The sequence below is a fragment of the Triturus cristatus genome, chromosome 8 (genome assembly GCF_964204655.1).
Source record: "Triturus cristatus chromosome 8, aTriCri1.1, whole genome shotgun sequence".
NCBI lineage: Eukaryota > Metazoa > Chordata > Amphibia > Caudata > Salamandridae > Triturus > Triturus cristatus.
In genome coordinates this window covers 116173648-116193093 of record NC_140591.1, presented here as the reverse complement: position 1 = coordinate 116193093, position 19446 = coordinate 116173648, and the positions used below count along the sequence as shown (strand labels likewise).

Genomic DNA, 19446 nt, shown 5'->3' with positions numbered 1-19446 from the left:
TTGTGCCTGCAAAAAAGGGTTGTAGCATGTACAAACCCTATTTTGTGAGTCCGTAACCTCATACCGACTCGCAAAATAGAGTTTGTGAGTGGCTATTAGGAAGCGGTGTGCCAAGGGCTTCCCTTCCTCATAGTGAGTCGCATTGGTATGTACGATTGCTTTGCAACAAATCACAGTTACCACCTACTTCAAGAAGGTGGTATGCCAGTTGGAAATGGCAGGGGTACCCAGGGAACCCTTTCCCCTTTGTGAATGTATGCAAAAAAAATTTTAAGAGCAGGCATTGGTCCCATGGACCACTGCATGCCCTTAGAAAATGAAAAGAAAATTTTTCATTTTTTTCTTTTAAACATATCCCGTTTTCCTTTAAGGAAAACAGGCTGCATTTGAAAAAAATAAAGCTGCTTTATTTAAAAAGCAAACACAGACATGGCGGTCTGCTGTCCCCAGTAGGCCACCATCTCTGTAATTGTGGACCCTTCCCAATGGGTCTCAAATTTCGACCTGCCTCATTTGCGACCCCTTGGGAATCGCTAAATGTGTCTGAGACACATTAGTACATTCCGTTTTGCGAGTTGCATATTGTGACCCGTAAAACCGAATGGTCGTACATCTGGCCCATAGCTAGTTGTTCATTAATTATCACCACTGGATTGGTGTCTATAATTACTTCAGCTGCAAAATGGCCTGGCTATTACAAATATATCAAAATGGTGCAACTTCTGAGGAAACATCATTTGGAATTTCTACTCACTCCCAATAAATTACTAACACATATTTACCCAGCTCCTTTATTTAAGTAGGAGAGCCAGCGTCTTTCTTTGAGGAGAATACCCGGCTCTTCATTTAAGTGGAAAACCCCGCTTCTACAGTTCAACCTATGCAAGTTGAAATTGCGTATGGAAAATGGAACCACCGCTCAAAACATATTTTGCAAATTAAAAAATAATAGGTCGAATTGCAATTTTTTTCTTAGTTTAAACCTACCGATTGTCCACTAGTAGAGAACCAACAGGAGAATGACGAGGGAATTTGAAGACCTCCTGGAAATGTGAGATTTTTGTAGAGTTCTATAGATGAGGACAGTTTGCAACAAGTGATTTCCTTAGTTATCATAATATACAAGACCAAAATGATTAAAAGTCCATATTAAAACAAGTAAGACAACTTTTTCTCAGATTTCCATTCTTTTATAATGATCATTTTTTCCCACAGATATATTTAAGAAGGAGTCGTATACTCTGCTGCCCGCCCGGTGTATCAGTGAGAAGCTTGCATTAAACCCCAGATAAAAGTGAAAGGCAAATAACATGCGATGGTGGCCTACCGGAGAAGATTGGGTGCCCAGACCAGGGCCAGGTTCCGGGAGTGCATGTTGGTCAAAGAACTGAAGGACGCAATGTTCGACAGGTGCTTGCTGAGATATTCCAGGGTCCTGCGAAAGATGGGAAGAGAGGGAAATACATGTTAATCACTATTTACCGCAGTTTTATCTACAACATACACAAGTCTGGTGCACGGATGTTTGCGATCCTGGATAAAGTGGCTCATGGAAAGCCCACTCAACGCCCCCACCACAGCAGCAGCAAGTTCAGACTAGGCTCTTCTTCAAGTGGCTTCAGGAGGCCGGCTCGTCCTGTCTTGCCCGAGAATTGGTCCTGTCTGTATTTAACATCAACGTTGTGTTTAGCATCAGAGTGAACTTGGACTATTCTGTACACAACACAATCTATGGTTCGTCTACATGGACAGGATGGGAGAATAGGCTAGGGAGTTGTTCGCTTTAATATAACCACATTTTTGAGGTGCATACCCGAAGGGATATAGCCCGCAGACTGCCCTACATTCTTCCATGCAGATGTTAGGTGGTAACAGCTGTCTACTGAGGGATGAAAGAGAGGTTAGTGGGGCCTGGATTTCTAGCTATACAGATTTCTGAGTATGTGAAGGCATATGGGTGATAGCTACACCTGCAATGTGGCATGTGGGTGACAGCTGTACCTCTCACTCCTGGGTATGTGGAAACTTGCTAAACCTGTAATTGGGCATCTTCCACGATCAATGCACCGGTTACTACTAGCTATGTGGGAGCTGTGTGGGTAACAAAGGTAGAAACACATCTACTCCAGTTATATCAACAAGAGATAATCAGTTGTGATCTTTTTTTAAGGTTAAAAGAGTACTAAAAAGGATTTATATATGGTTTTGCTGAAAAGATCACGAAAAGGAGGATTTTGTTAAAGAAATGTGTGAAGTTCCAATAGTGTGAAGAGTGGGACACAGTGTTTTGAAACTTAAAAAGTTTGTGGCGGCTGTTCCAGTGTTAAAACCTTTTGACACCAAATGCAAAAATTAGCAAGGCACTGATGCGGCTGAGATGTGGGATGAAAGAGAGTTGTGTGTGCGACTACATTGGCGGAGCAGATGTTTTTTATTCCACCACAAATAAGGAAGGGTTAGAAGGAATCTTACGTCAGAAATGGTGTGAGGTGCAGAATTTATATCTGGGATCAGGATAGCTGTGTAACACGCATCTTCAAGAAGATTTCTCATTGTATATGAGACTGGTGGATCAACTACCAATAATTGTCAATTTGCTGTTTAGCAGAGGGCCACTAGTGGTCCAAAGTGTTGAAAAGAGAGGGAATGTGTTGTCCTTAGCCTTTGAGGAACACTCCAGAGTGGGGGCTATTAAGCAACACTTACACCCTGATTTCTAATGGCCTGGAATGGACCCAAGTGTGGAAGGGAAGTCAAGATGATACTCACAGGGTGATAAATCTCAAAGAACCGTGGTATATCCCACTCCAGTAGTGGACACTCCAGATAGTTCATGGGAGAAGATAGCGTTATACATCTTAGAGCACCATATGGAGCATTAGGATCTTGTCCTACATATCAACGGAAGCTGACTATCATTTTCGGTAGCTTGAGGTCAAATTTGGTAATCAGCTAAATACTGGAACCGGAACTCTTCTTGGAAGAGTTATTTATCAAAGTAGGCTTTGCCAAGGGAGTTGGTTATAGATAATATACTCCAGCCCGGCTTGATGAGAGAATTCCTATGTCAGAAGATTGTGAAGCAGTCTTAGCAGTAATACTTTATTATCCTCAAAAGAACAGCCGAGTTGAGAGGTGGAACCATGCACTCAGAGGGTCTTCTGTTGTTGCTGTGTGAAGGGGGAAACTGGAAGGAAACAAAATGATGCTATAGGATTTATGCATCAAAACCCCTTAAAATGGGTTCCAATGTCCCATAGGAGATGATGCAGGACAAGAAGTCTTGCAGGAATTTTGAAACAGAGCTGGATATCAAATAAAGGGAATATATGGATGTTTGAATAGTGTGGGGAGTAGGAAGTGAGAACTGGACAGTGAAGGTGGGAACTGTTTTGTGCTGTAACAGGATCAGCGTGAGATTGGCATAAATCAACACCGTCATCCCAAGGGGTCATTGGGAGCTGTGTCTCTGTCGAAGAGCCAGGTCTTGAGTCTCTTTCTGAAATCTGCCGGCAAGAAGGCTGTACAGAGCTGGAGGGCTTGATTGGTTAGTTTAATAGGTGATGGAATACTGGTTGAGATGTTTAAGCACCACTCCAGAACAGAGTTTGACTTATGGTAATCAACTTGAGTGATGGGAACATCTGAATCATGGATAAGGCAGCGAACGTTCCAGAGCGTGTGTCGGAAGACAGCACAGCTGTCAATCATGTAAGGTATGAAAATAAAGTGCGGAGTGAGCTTGGTGGGAAGAGAAGTTGAGAGCCCAGAAAAGAATTTCCAAAATGTTGGAATGTCAGTGCTTAATTTGGGCCTGTGTTTTCCGATGCTCATTGCCGTCACTTATTTGTATCGCGCAGCGTCCTTACACAGGCATGATAGCAAACATTTGTAGTTTGAAAACACAAAGTGGGAAACAGTGGCTTTTATGATGTGTCGTCCCGTGTCCAACCTTGTGCTCTAAAAATACCATTACATACCCACAGCTGCTTTTACTGTTTAGTAACAAGCTGGAATCTCGAGTTACCAATAGCGTAGCATTAGGGGGTGAAAGGATGTGTGTTTCAACTTCCTGTTGGGTCTTCAGGGAGCAATAGGATGTGATGTCAGCCCCCAGCCCCCTCCCTCCATTTACATATGCCTACATATCTGGTAGTGTTTTCCTGGTGAGTTTGGGACAGCAGAACTGCCAACATTTCGTGTTTCAGGAATGGTCTCAAACTGCTTTTTTTCAGCCTTTTACTCTTCTTTAATTTTCAGTCATTCCTTGGTTTCTGGCCTTGCGTCTCGTTTCGCCCTCTGCACCCCGCCTTCCTCCCCGCGCTGTTTTTCATCCCTCGCTCTCTTGTTTGTGTGTGTTTCGCAATCCCTGACCAGGGGGAAGGCTGAGAAGCAGAGGCACACACTGGAACCGCGCCAAACACGCATGAATGCGACCCCCTGGGCGCCTGATTGATTGTTACTAAGCCTGTCTGTGTTTTTGCACATACATATGTTTAAAGAGATGGATCACCATAGAAACGGTGTTTGTGTGCAGAAGAAGCCATTTCCTGCCAATTAGGGCACGGGTTTCTAACCAAGCTGGAGTTGGCATCGCCAGGGATCCGTCTGGGAGTTTTGTGTGATGCAGAACAGAAGATTCTAGGTTGACAACAAATGCATTGCACATAGGTTGTCGCGCCTTTAATTTGGCACAACGGCTTAAAAGTAGCCATCCCTTCTATAAGGGCAACAGACATAGGAGGCAAGAGCCCAGCGCGTGGAAACCAGAATCCATGGAGGAGTTTGCGTAGAGTGGAAACCCTATATCGACCACCATATTCCCGATTAATAAACTAAGACAAGGATTTAGTTCAGAGGTGTCCAACATCCATGCTAACCTTTACAGTGTTTAATGTCATGTCTTAAGTGGCCGGGGAATGCCAGGATCAGGGTCACATTCCCAACACCTCACTGCGGACCCCAGTCTGGGCAAAACCGGTCTTGGGTTCCTTGTGTTTCGGTTCAGGAAAGACCTGGCCTGGCAGGTCGGGCTGGGCTACTCCTATTGGAGTAGGGTCAAGACTGATTTGCATAGGGTGGGTCTAAACTGAGGTGGCATGGTGGGCAAAAGAACGATGGGGCTGAAATGATATCCCGAGCAATTGCCAGTGGTTAGACTTATTTCAGCCATTCCTCTTATCAAGTTATACGTGTTTGATGTAACACCCTAAGTGGGCAAGAGTATGCCCAGACTTGGGTCCCCTGCTCACTGTGACACTGGAACCAACCTACACCCAACCAAAGGGCCTCAATCAAGGCGAACCCACCGTTTCAGAAGGACTAGGCCTGGCAGTTTGAGGAGGATTCTTTCTATTGGAGCAGGCTCAAGACTGATTTGCATACAGCTGGGTCCAAACTGAATTGGTGGGCAAAGGAAGGATGTGCTGGAATACTACCCAGTTCAATTCCTAATGGTTAGACTTATTGTAAGCATTCCTCGCATCTCCTTTTTGTGTTTAATGTAATGCTCTAAGGGGCCAAGGGTATGCCCAGATGTGGGCCGGGGCTCACTCTGCCATTGGAACCAAACTACACCAGACTGAAAATCCCCAATCACGGAGAAACAGTCTTGGGATGTTTGAGCTCGACTGTTCGAGCAGGGTCAAGACTGATTGGCATATAGCTCGGTCCAAACTGAAGTGGCCTGGTGGGCAGTAGAACGATGGGTTAGAATGCTACCCCAAGAGATTTCCAGTGGTTAGATGTATTGCATGCATTCCTTCCATCACCTTTTGTGTGTTTGTTGCAATATCCTAAGTAGCCACGGGTCTGCTCAGATGTGGGTCCCGTGCTCACTGTGCCAAAGGAACCAAGCTACACCCGACAAGGAAAAGCAGGTCTTGAATTGCTTGTGTTCAGGTTCAGGGAGATCCTGGAAGTTTCGAACTGGACTGTTGCTATCGAAGCAGGGTCAAAAGTGATTTGCATATGGGTGGGTTCAAACAGAGTTGGCAAGACGGGCAAGAGAATGATGGGTTGGAGTTCTACCCTAAGCGATTGCCAGCAGTTTGACTTATTGCAAGCATTCCTTCCATCTACATTTGGTGGACTCATTTACAGTCAGTTCATGAATATCTTCCATGGACCTCCTTGACCTACCTTGTATTCCCTTTATAGTTTGTAGATAAAAGCGGGCACAGCTTTATTCTATATTTCACGCTTGTTTACAGGAAAATTAAATAGTTAAGTAGACCAGCTTTAAAAATAAATGTAGCAGTGTGAGGCCCTGAAAAGAGCATTCTGGGGTGAATAGTCCCATCTGTTCTCCCTTGTGAAGGACTTAAAGGAAAGTAAGGAACAAGGCAGTGACATAGAGGGAAGCAGGGATGAAAAAGAAACTGCAAGTGTGGGATAAAGAGACAGGAAGTGTAGGATGGTGGATAAAAGAAGCAAGAGGTAGAATGAAGGTTTGGCAGCATTGGGGGCATATTTACTAACATTTCAGGCAAAACAGGTCAGCAAAAGAAATTACTGCGCTTGGGTAATAGTGGGAAAGCAGAAGAGTGCCATATGTTCGAAGATTTGGTGCAGTTCTTCTTTTGTAGCGCTGGCGCATCCTAACGGCAACACAGGTACCCTTGTGTCTTGGTGCAAGGGTACCTGCATAGTGGTCACGATAGCCTTTGTGCAGGGAGAAAACCTTCCTGCACAAAAACGACCCTTTGAGGCTTATTCCTTTTGTAAGTGTTCGGCAAAATGCAGCACACATGGAAGAGGAAATAACAAGGAGAAATAAAGATATTGCTCCTCGCTGTGCTGGCCTTGGGTTGGCGCACCATTTTGGCTCAAAACAAGTTTTAGAAGACTTTGTTAGTATGGGTTTGCATCAGAATACATGCGTGGGAATGCCATGCTTCACCCATGTAACGCCTACCTGACGAAGGGTAATATAAGGCAGCACTATGTGTTGCTTTGAGTGCTGCCTCGGGTTACATTTTTTTTTTTTTTTGCAAAGTCATGCAAAACAGGCTTTGGGTGTCTTTGTAAATCTCAAAATAGATTTTGCGTTGGGGCGGTGCCAAAAACGGGATGCAACTCTGATACAAAATGTTAGAAAATCTGGACCTTGGTGTTTAGTAACCATGGCATTTCTCGTACAAGAGACAGGCTCCTAAGAAAATCTTTAGCCTCCCCCTTCCACAAACATATTTCCTTATAAATTAAGCAATGGAAGCATGGTATCACAGAGGCATTAAGTCAGCTGGTAACCCTAGTTTTCTGGTAAAATCATTACTGTTTTTCCTTTCTGGGTTGTGGTGAAAGGGGGTGCTGCGGCTGAGCAAGGACCGTCACCTTCAGTCAGGATGTTACTATAAGTACTACTGTGGAATTGCTTCTTCTTGCTTCTCGTTTGTCTTATGACAACTTATTAGGAAAGTGGAATGAGCTTTTGCGGAGCTACACTCCTTTATCTTGTTGCGCTGGAGTTATTACTGGTTGGACAAAGAGAAGGACGTCTGACGAGCTCCCTTTTGGCTGGATCAGCACTATGCTGGCCTGCATTCTATCTCTCCCATCTGTATACCAGAGAATAGGATCAGAGTGGCACCCTATACTCACTATAGGGCCACATCCGAAAAGCATTTAGGGGGAAGGGAAGTACTATTTCATGCCTTTGTAAATCGGCCCAGAAGCGTCCAAGTCCCCTTTAGCAAAAGAGGAAAGAAGGCAGAGTCCTTTCTATTTGTACTAACTGCACATGAATATTCACTGAATATTCCTATTTTAGTCCCATTTTTGATGTTTTAGGACCTATTCATAAAAGCATGCAAAACGGGTACAAGCAGGAGTACTGCTTTATGTACTGCAAAATGCATTTGTAAATAGGCCATATTATTTGGTTTTATGTGGCTGAATTTAATGCTTACTTTTAGAAGCGTCAGCAAACAGTCAAACTTCTGTACAAATAAAATTCAGTTTAAAATAATTTCACTTTTTAAAGCATACATTCAATGAAAAAGATGATACAACTAAAAATGAAGTACTATTTCCTGCCCTCCGAGGCACATGTCAGGGTATACCAGGCTATAGGACTGGCTCTGCACTGGGCAATGGTAAACAGTCTATAGCCCACAGGCACTATAAGGTGTTTTGGCTCAATGTGGCAGCGAGGCCAGAGCGACAAGGCAATTGTTAGACCTTTCAGCCTTAGGGTGGTCTTCCCCCAAACCTTTTGCCTTAATCCTCCATTGTTGCTGATCTTGTTTTTGTTGGCCTTGGGACTCTACACACTTTGCCACTGCTAACCAGTGCTAAAGTGTTTGTGCTGTCTCCTTTAAACATGGTAAAATTGGCTCCTACCCAATTGGCACTTTAATTTACTTGTAAGTTTGTTGTAAAGTGATACTATGTGTACACAGGGCTTGTAAATTGAATGCTACTAGTTGGCCTGCAGCACTAGTTGTGCCACCCACTTAAGTAGCCCTTTAAACTTGTTCCAGGCCTGCCATTCCAGCTTGTGTGTGCAGTTTTAAACTGTAATTTTCACCTGACAAAATAATCCTTTTGTCATGCTCAAACCTTCTTTTTTAATACATATAAGTCACCCCTAGAGTAGGCCCTAAACATCCCAAAGGGCAGAGTGCAATGTATTTAAAAAGTGGGACATGTACTTTTACATTTTAAATGTCCTGATAGTAAAAAACTCCTAAATTCATTTTTCACTATTTCAAGGCTTACCAATTCCATAGGATAACTTTGGAGTTACCTTATTACATTTAAAAAGGTGTGACTTCCAAATGGGAACAGGTAAACAGTTCATGTTTTTTGTCTTTGGAATTGAAACAAAAAAAAACCTCTTTCATGGTAAAGTCGGATTTCCAATTACAGTTTTGGAAACAATGGATTTAACCCAGATCTCTTGACTGGGGTGAATATATGATTTATTCAGCATTCCGTCCATCATTTGTTTGAGTAGCACTTTTCACCCTAAGTGGGATGGGTATGCCCAGACGTGGATCCCTTGCTCACTGTGCCACTGGATTCAAGCTAGCCTGGCTGATGAAGGGTAATACCCAGAAACCGGTCCCAGGATGCTTGTTTTTGGTCCAGGGAGGTTAGCAGTTCGGTCTGGACTGTTCCCATGAGGCACGGGGTCAAGACTGATTTGCATATGGCTGGGTCTAAACTGGGGTGGCATGGTGAGCAAAAGAACAATGGATTTAACCCAGATCTCTTGACTGGGGGTGAATGTATGATTTATTCAGCATTTCGTACATCATTTGTTTGCACAGCACTTTTTGAAAGTTGGCATTTTCCTGCCTTAGCCATTTAGTGCTTGAAGCTTGTTTCTGTGTCAAATGACTGGGTGTAGCTGGCAGTTGGTCTTTGTGTACTCCACCTAGATAGCTCCACACGATACAGAGCGTATGTGTGCCTGGATGGGCCATCACTGGCAAGATGGCAGGGCAGAGCTAGGCACAGCCCCACTTACACCTAAATAGGCTGTGTGCTGCCTTCACCTAAAGGTTTGCATACCCCCGGTAGTTAGTCTGGAGCCAGGGCAAGGGAGGAAGGAAACCTGTGTACTTCAAAGGGAAATCTCTAGAAGCTTCTCCCACTTCAAAGGAGGCACAAGACATGACTATTGGGCATCAGACACCAACTCTTTGGTACACTTCTGGACCTGTGGAAGAAGGAATGCTGTGCTGCTGCAAGGACTGCTACTCTGCTGGACTGCTGCGCTGAAGGACTGCTGCTTGCCCTGATGTGCTGACCTGCTACCATGCTGCCCCCCTGCCTGGGCGAGGACTGGACCTGCAATCTGTACCCAGGACCACCAGAGTGACTCCAAGCGCCAAGTCTCTTGTAAGCAGCACCCGAACTCTGCAACTGCAAGTCCTACCCTGCCAAGTGGCGCCACTCAAGTCCTGGACCCCTCAAGAGGGCCAGAAGGTGCTCTTTCAGCCTATCTGTGGATTCAGCAGGAAGGACACATCTCCTAAGCTGCGCAGCACAAACCTGAGCAGAACCAACAAATCACCTCTGCTGTGTGTACATTTCCAGGCACCACAGTTCTGCATTACAGCCTCGCAGCTCCTCGGAACCAACACATTTCCTCTGCTACAAGATGCATCCTCAATGGCAGATTTCACATAGCAAGCCCTCGTTTCGGGATCCTCAATGGTGACACAGGACCTTGCATCGCAGCCTCGTAGCATCTCCTATGCTGAGTGAATCATCCTCGACACCGGACTTTGCATCGCAAGCCTGCGTCAATGGGATTCTCGATGAAAATTCAGGACCTCACATCGCAGCCTTGCAGGCCATCAAAACTGAACAATTGCCTTGGCTGTGCGACGCATCCTCAACATTCCGAAACCAGGATTTAAGATACACTTGTTCTGTGGGCCTAACTGGGTTCCTGTAGCTGGAGCGCGCTACAAAGCAGTCGGCCTGAATTTGTGACTTTGTCATAGTTCATCATGACCAGATATGCACAGTTGGCGCTTTGTGCTTTTTGGCATTCTTTTCACCAAAATCTTTAAAATTGCATATCTTTAGTTCTACTGATTGGAATTTTGTAGTTTTGGTCTTGTTTTATCTGTCGAAATGTACTCTATGTTACTAATCTGGTGCAGGATTCTTTTTGTATTATGTTTTCACTTTGGTACAGTATGAAGTTTACACATTGCCTCTGAATTAAGCCGGACTGCTCTCTGCCAAGCTACCGAGGTTTGAGGACACGTTAATTTAGGGTTTGCTTGTGACTTCATCCTGACAAGAATTGTGGCTGGGGTGTGTAGCCAGGACGCAAATGGAGTAAGACATCTATCGCTGTGTGTCCGCTCCGCCGCAGCCTGTTAAAGCTTACAGATCCGGCCGCCGGACACGCTGATCATCACCGAGTGTCCAACCCATCACCGGATTAGCGGAGGGAGCTCTTCCCTCCTTTGTGGATGCTCTGCGACCATTGTGGGAGCTGCGGACTGCTGCCGAGGGAAGCCGCTGCTGGCTACTCCGCCGCCATCTTGCTCTGGGAGCAGCAGTAAAGTCTCCCACCCCCACATTCGATCCTGGGCCCACCGGCTTGTTGCCTTGCCTGGAGGGAGTTCAGACCTCTGGAGTGATCCCAAGCCTCTGGAGACTGGTTTGGAGCCCAGCACTCATGCGGAGGCAAGAGCTGGGATAGCCGTCGGAGCCAAGTGTGGAGCTGCCTTTGGAGTGCGGGACTCTGCGACTGGGTGCGGCGCTTCCTCGACGGCACGATCCGGCCTTCTGGAACGACTTAAGTAGGTTATCTCTCTCTACTGGGACCTGCTCCGCCTTGGGAGCATCGGAGGGATCGTGGCCTGCTGCCGAGGGGGATCACAAAAGTATGATGTTACAACGCATACATTTACAATGCATGCCTTTACAATGCAGTTTTTACATTGCGACATCCTTTACAACGCATTCTTTTACATCGCATGCCATTACATCGCATTTTCAGAAACTACCTTCACACTGCATTCCATTACATCGCATTATACCTTTACAACGCATACCATTACATTGCATACCATTACATCGCATTTAAGGTAAGTGTTGGATAGTATAGGGGGAAATAATTACTATTCTAACTCCAGTGAGTGCAACAGTAGGGTAAGTGTTGGATAGTGTAGAGGTAAAAATTACTATTCTAACTCTAGTGAGTGCAACAGTAGGGTAAGTGTTGGATAGTGTAGGGGTAAAAATTACTATTCTAACTCCAGTGAGTGCAACAGTAGGGTAAGTGTTGGATAGTGTAAGGGTACTATGCGTTGTAATGGTATGCATTGTAATGACTTGCGATGTAGTGACATGCAATGTAATGGCTGCGTTGTAATGACATGCGATGTAAAGGATGTTGCGATGTAATGACTGCTATGTAAAGGTAGTGCCATGTAATGACTGCGTTGTAAAGGTTGTTTCCTGGGGATCACAGCTCAGCGCATCGCCTTCCTCTGGTCATCAGGGCGGGCGCAAGAATCTACTCTCCGGCTTTGTTGGTGGACTCCCTGCCTCAGCCTTTACCCCGGGGAGCTCACGGGGGTCTGCCCCTTGAGACGATCTTTGCCCCTCAAGCCCTAATTCCAGGGCTCTTCACTTTTGAAGCAGAGCTTGTCACTGGGAACATCTGGGCCTCTCGCTGCCCCATGTGCGGGTGCGTCATGCACGCTGGACAGTGCGTAGTCGCACCGGCCCCACTGATGAACCTCTGCACCCTAGAGGACACCCAAGTGCTGGTGATGTGCTTTCTGCCCCCTGCTGGTACAGAGCAGAGTAACTGAGAGGTTTGGAGGGAGAACTGTTAGCAGAATAACTGTGAAACACATGTCGCTAATCACTTCCCCAAAGCAGAGTCTCGTTGGGTGGGCGATTGGGCCCCCATGGTCACTTTTGAGGAGCTTTCCATGGGGATCATCTCACTGGGCCAACGATGACTAATCTCTTTAAACTCCTCTTGCTAAACGTTAGGGGACTTAACTCCTCTAATAAAAGACGCTAGATTTGGCGGTATCTTCTTCTCGAGGACCCTGACATTATATTCCTTCAGGAGACCCACCTTCTCTCCACCAACACACGCCTCATGTCACATCCTAAATATTCATCACAGCAGTGGGCCTGCTCTCCCACAAAAACTGCCGGAGTTGCCATACTACTTAAGGCCGGTCTGGTCGGGACAGCCTCTAAGGTGATAAGGGATGCTGAAGGGCGCTATCTTAATATTCAAATACACTGGGGCACGTGACCGTTGACCCTCTTAAATATTTATGCCCCATATCAATCAATCAGGGAATTGTAAGCGCGCTACTCACCCGTGAGGGTCTCATGGCGCTGAGGGGGGGTCCGCAGATCTGTTTAGCTGAAGAGCCAGGTTTTGAGGGTCTTCCTGAAGGTGTTCAGGGAGGGGGCGCGTCTGATGTCTGCAGGTCTTGGCTGCAATGTGAGAGAAGGATCTTCCGCCTGCTCTTGCTCTGTGGATACGCAGGGTTTTGGTCAGTGCGAGGTTGGAAGATCGAAGGTTTCTTTTTGGTACATGGAAGTTGATTCTGTCATTGAGGTATTTGGGTCCGTTGTTGTGTAGGCATTTGTAGGCATGAGTGAGGATTTTGAAAGTGACTCTTTTCTCCACGGGGAGCCAGTGGAGACTTCGTAGGTGTTGGCTGATGTGTTTGTTTCGGGGAATGTTGAGGATGAGTCTGGTGGCGGTGTTCTGTATTGTCTGGAGTTTGCGGAGTAGGGACTTGTGGATGCCAGCGTAGAGTGCGTTTCCATAGTCCAGTCTGCTGGTGATGAGTGCTTGGGTGACTGTCTTCCTTGACTCAGGGGGGATCCACTTGAAGGTCTTGCGGAGGGTGTTGAAGCAGCTGGAGGTGACGGCGTTGACCTGTGGGTTCATGGTGAGTGATGAGTCGAGTACGATGCCGAGGTTCTTGGCATGGTCTGAGGGGGTAGGTGGGCTTCCAAGGGTGGTCGGCTACCAGGTGCTGTCCCATGCAGAAGGGGTGGTACAGAGGACGAGGACTTTTGTCTTCTCAGCGTTGAGCTTCAGGCAGCTGTTGGTCATCCAGACTGCGACATCTTGCATTCCTTTCTGGAAGTTGAGTTTGGCAGTGGTGGGGTCTTTGGTGAGGGAGAGGATGAGCTGGGTGCCTTTGGCATAGGATACGATGTTGAGGCCATGTTGTCGGACGATGGCTGTGAGGGGGGCCATGTAGATGTTGAAGAGGGTGAGGCTCAGTGATGAACCCTGTGGGACTCCGCACAGACCGAAGACGTATTCTTGCGCTCGCACCTAAGTGATTTGCTAAAACCATCTAAAGAAGTGATTATTCTGGGGGGTGACTTTAACCTGGTGTGGGATCCTGACTGGGACCGTAGCACACACACATACCAGGGAACTGGTGCCATGTCTGCAGCTCTTAAAAACGTCATTACCGATTTAGAGTTAGTTGATGCCTGGAGATATCTGCACCCTGACTCCAAAGACTTCTCATTCTTCTCACATGCACACAGTTATATTCACGAATTGACTATTATTTTCTCTCCCTCCCCCTGCTCCAATCACTATTCGCTGCAGAGATATCTGACATTCCATTATCGGATCATGCCCATATTTTGATATCACTTCAGCCACTCCACCCCTGACTGCTCACTCAACCTCGATGGCGACTACCTCCTCAGGACCTCCGTGATCCAGTCAATTTAGCTGATATCCGGAAAGAGATCGAGGCCTTTTTCATCACAAACGATACCTCCAATACTTTGGAAACTATTAGATGGGATGCTTTTAAGGCAACCATTCGGGGAGTCACATCCTCTATTGCAATAGCCAGATCTCGGGAAGCCCATTTGGTGGAATCGACTCTCGCTGCTGATATCAAAGCCCTAGAATGAAAGGATCATCATCAGCCCTCCCCAAAAAATAAGCAGCAGCTAACTGCGCTCCGAGGCCAGCTCCGCTTACATCGCACTAATAAAGCAGAACGCCTATTGCTTGCGCTCAAACAAAAGTTTTACACAGGGGGAGATAAGGTCGGGTCCTGTCTAGAGCAGCATCTACGAGCCCAAACCACTTGAGCCCACATCTCCAAACTTCTGCAAACAGACGGTACCTGGGCTATATCGGAATCCGACAAGAGCTATTTAGAACTTCTACAGAGACTTGGAGACCTTAATCACCACACAAGAAATCCCCCTTCATCCTAGAAGGCCCACTACTGTATCTCAGCATGCCTTCATATAGTATCCATACCATGCATCTACACCATCTATACTTAGATGTCCATGTCTACGTGAGGCTCAACCCAACAAAGATAGAGTTTGTGTTAATAAGCTGGGACTGGAGTGATATTCCAAAAATCTACCCAAGCATTCCACAGTGAGAGTCGGCTTACAAACTTATGACGCGATGGTACTTTACCCCTTGGCGTATTCAGCAGATGATGATACCGGGTTTCCCCCCAAACTGTTGGAGATGTCAGGGAGACAGAGGCGACCTCATTCACATCTGGTGGTCCTGCCCTAGTCTGACTCTATTTTGGCAAGATGTCCTTAGTCATATCAAAGACACAGTGGGATTCCCTATTCTTAGCTCCCCGATAGTGACCCTATTAGGCATCAGGCCTTCTACATTGGAAGCCATGACACACTCTGATTGGCGCCTAATTACACAAATGCTAGGAGCAGCCCGACAGTCCATAGCTCTATATTGGAAGAAACCTAACCCCCCCACCTATCACCACATGGTTACTCTGCTTATGGCACGTCCTGGCCCTGGAACTACTTACAGCCCGTATTAACCGTACAGACACTAAATTCACTTACACCTGGCAGCAATTAATTCAGCAGTTCTCCCAAACAGCGTTTTCCCGCTTGGTCCCTCCTCGACTGAGAGCTTTACAGCTCTTTGATGACCGCCTACTGCCCGATTCCAGAGGTGGACGGTTGGCTCCTCATACTACATTGGACCCGTAAGGGGATGTCCCCCCCCCTTTAAACGGGCACTAACCATTCTCCCAAACGATGGCCTGAACACATCCTCCCCTTCCTGTCCCCTCCCATTTGGGGTTCGTTTACCCCCTCCCTGTTTGTTGGTCGACTTATGCAGCCACTATTCCCAAAATCTCCTGACAATAACACGCAACAGTCAATACACGAACAAACCACTACAAAGACAAGCATGAACCTCACTCACCTCGTCCCTTCCTTGGGGTTGGGCTCATGAGACCCCCACAAAATGGTGCTTTATTGATTGGAGACTCTCCTTTTACAACCGATGCTTATTTGCACCTCAAGCTAAGGAAACAGCACACTAATCCCTAACCTTCATCTCACAGCTCCCATACCCTGCCTTGGTTTATATTTTAATGTCTGTCTCCTGCATTGCTCTATTCGTATATTATGTTAATCTGGATGTACTTTGCCCTATATTTTCTTTTGTATTTCCCTATGCAAATTATAATCAATAAACAGATTTGAAATAATAAAGAATTGTGGCTGCTGCTTGAGAAGGGTTTCACCTCCCTCAGCCAGTAACCCAATTTCTTTCATAAACTGGCCAATAAATGGGATAGGAGGGTTTTAATCACACACTGACATCAGCCTCAAAATAAAGTTTTTTTGATCAACTGTTTTCATTCATCTTTATACTCTCAAGCATTGGTTGAGAGATCACGGAATACGACTGTAAATAGCCAACCTCAACAGTGAAGGGGTACACAAAGGAACATCTTTCCTCAAGAGTGCCGGGAGCTTATTAACACAAACTCTATCTTTGTTGGGTTGAGCCTCAAGTAGACATGGACATCTAAGGGTAGATGGTGTAGATGCATGGTATGGATGCTATATGAAGGCATGCTGAGATACAGTGGTGGGTCTTCTAACAGTGGATGAAGGGGGATTTCTTGTGTGGTGATCAAGGCCTCCAAGCATTCTATGTGAAGACAGAAACCATAGTCATTCGTAAGGAGAGTTGGGGGACTAGACAGAGAGTGTGGGACGAAGGGAATTTGGAGAAGTTCATGTCAGCAAATTGATGTGTGTCCGAAGAAACAGCGGTGAATCTGGTCTGATCTAGTTTCATCACGGCAAGGAAAAATGATATTCACTCTGCATCTCGTGGTTGGGAACCGCATGAATGGCTCGCATTCAGAAGTCAGCATAAAACATGATTAAGCAAAAGAAACAAGATTGGGGCAGTAAAGAAGCAGATCATATAAGATCACCACTTGAAAGACGTTTGGAGCATGACAGCCCGAGGCACCATGACCTAGAAAGCAGGTCAGGACAGATCTTTATAATGCTTCCTTTCCCAAATTTCAAGTCTCTCCGGGCCCTAAGTTATTGGGTCTGCAAACTCTGGACCTGATCATTCCTAGTCCGGAGACCCCACATCTGTCTTTATTGGTGTAGGGGCTGATGCTGCGGGCAGCACCACAGACCGGCCCTGCCCAACCGCTGCAGCAGGACATGGGGAGCAAAAATGCACCCCTTCTACAAGCCCAAAAGAGCCAAGACACCTTGCTACACCCCTCCCCCCACCTGCCTTCTTGCTGCCTCCTCAGAGAAGATGAAAAATGTCAGTGAAAACTTCAGAACTCCTTTGAAGTTAGAATGGGTAATCAGGAGAGTAGGGTGGTATGTGATGATCTGAGAAGTAAGATACGGACGTGACAAGTAAGCAGCAACATAGGCAATTTTAAATAGTGCATTTAGGCGCACATTATCTGCGGCATGTATATCATTACAAGAATAATGAAATTATCCATCAAACAGAATCCCTTGAAGATGCAATTGCAAATATTCATTTAAAATACAATTAAAATGCATTTTGTAAAGAGATAATATAAAAATGGAACATTAGAAAAACATTAAAGGAACAATTTAGATAACACTCCCATTGCCTCAGCTATTAAGGGTCTCATTTACTTGGGGCAGTAAAGACACATCCACAAACAGCATGGCATATGTCTCATTCACCCCCACTTTTTGTTTCTCTGTCGCATGTAGTGAATGGTAAATGGATGTTTTAGCGACTGCCATGTACGCCATGATTTATCCTACCCGGATGACCACACAGAGCATGGCAGTCCTTGGAAGGATAAAAATATATGAATATTCCCCGGTCACTTGGAGAAAAAAATATGCTACCCTGTCAATCATGCCACAATGTCATGACGGGCTTCATAGCATTGACAACCTTGATGAAAGCGTCCTGCCTTATCGGAAGAAGCACTTTCAATGACTATACCCCACCCTACTCTAAAGCTGCAGCTTGTTGGCCAACCCAACAAAACAAAAAAGCATTGGCTAAGCCAATAGCTCTCGACTATGAGAGCTATTAGCTTTGGTAAAGTTTTGTAGCCATGCTGTACAGCAGCTCGGATGGCTTACAGTGTGGCTGCAAGCCCCTTATTGTTTACAATATCTCTAACAAGTAACAAGCGATAGAGCATGCAGCACATGAGCTGTCGCAGGCAAGACCTAAAAATTAGAAACCTTGCCACTGGACTGGCTACCTAGTCACTATTGCATTCATCAGTGGTGTGAAGCTAGCATGGCTGGATGAGCTGCCAAAATTCAGCTCTGAATGCATTCTGGAACCCATGCTAGCCACAGCAGTTTTCTGCTGCCTTCACCCAGGCATAAAGCAGGGTTGCTCCCCTGATGCAACACAGCATATTTTTATGCATAGCTCGTACATTTGGTATTAAGGACAAGCAACCTGTAAAACATCACTGCAGACAATGTACACAGGGTTAATCAAGTTGGAGCAGAAAGGCTAGTGCGCCTCCTACAGGAGTGAAAATGGAAGTACCACAGAGGAAGTGCAGGCTTCATACTAAACCTGCAGGAGCGCACGCATCGTCTGGCACTGCCGTTGATGGTAGGGTCCTTCAGCCTGAGTGTGTGCAGCCCCAGCCTTGCAGCCCCTATTACTACTTGGGCCCATCCCCCTGTGCTTAGGAGGGCGAGGAGAGGAGGGAAATGGGGGAAAGATGCAGCTTCAGGTCGGTAGAAGGTTGGCAATGATGCTTTCACTAAACTGGGGCTCTCCATAGCGTTTCTTCTGGCATAAAATGGTGATGTACCTGTGAATGCTGGCATAAGAGCTGTACTCTAGACAACTTATCAATGGCCAATGATGCTGTACAAACATAGACAATGTGGATGTTTGTGGAGCAACAGTGGTGACATACTAGAGTGATAGAGCTTCTGGCATCGCAGGGGCATTTTACATTTGCCAGCATTGTGGAAACTGCAATAGTACCAGAGCAATGTGTTCTTTTTATACAGGGACAACCTGGTGAAAACTGGTAGTGTGGAACCACCTGCACCCTACTGGACAACTCCAATATCAGATGTGTGACACTCACTCGTTAGTGTTAACGGTGTTGTGGAATATCTGGTATACCAAATATTACACAACACTGGCACCAGTCCCACCGCCTGGGATAAAGGGCATGGCATTCTGAGCAGCCCCCTGGCACAGTGAGGTGTGTCCTGTCACCAGGAGCATAGTGAGCCGTTGTAAGGGTCAGTCGTCACTTCTGACAGGCTGGCACTTGGAACAGCATCCTGGCATACCTGAGCGACACCCAGAAAAGCTTAGCAGTATAGACGTTTAGATGGACACCTATAGGAACAGCAAACGGCGTTATGTCCTTGCACAGAATTTAAAACTGGTCATTTCTCTCAGCGTAGTTTTTTTATTGGCCTGTGGCGTGTTTTCACGAATACACTGCATCAGATAGGGAGGATTTACCTGGTGTGGCACAAATACTTCCTTGGTGGGTATCTAGTTTCTTAACACATACATGGTTTTGTGTTTTGGAGAAGTATTTCTCACTGGTCCTGTGACAGACCTTGAGTTTTTGATCTAGTGGACTATTTCATATGTTTACCTTCAGAACTGTCAGTTTTGGCATTATATTTAAA

The 19446-nt window shown here is 46.0% G+C and overlaps 1 protein-coding gene across 1 annotated transcript in view; it reads right to left on the bottom strand.

Moving 5' to 3' along the window:
• Positions 1-19446, bottom strand: part of ARHGAP31 (Rho GTPase activating protein 31) — a 496424-nt gene that overhangs the window by 139761 nt on the left and 337217 nt on the right. The window contains exon 5 of the mRNA XM_085621137.1: positions 1328-1435. Within this exon, the coding sequence (XP_085477263.1) occupies positions 1328-1435 (108 nt within the window). The remainder of the gene's footprint in view (positions 1-1327; positions 1436-19446) is intronic.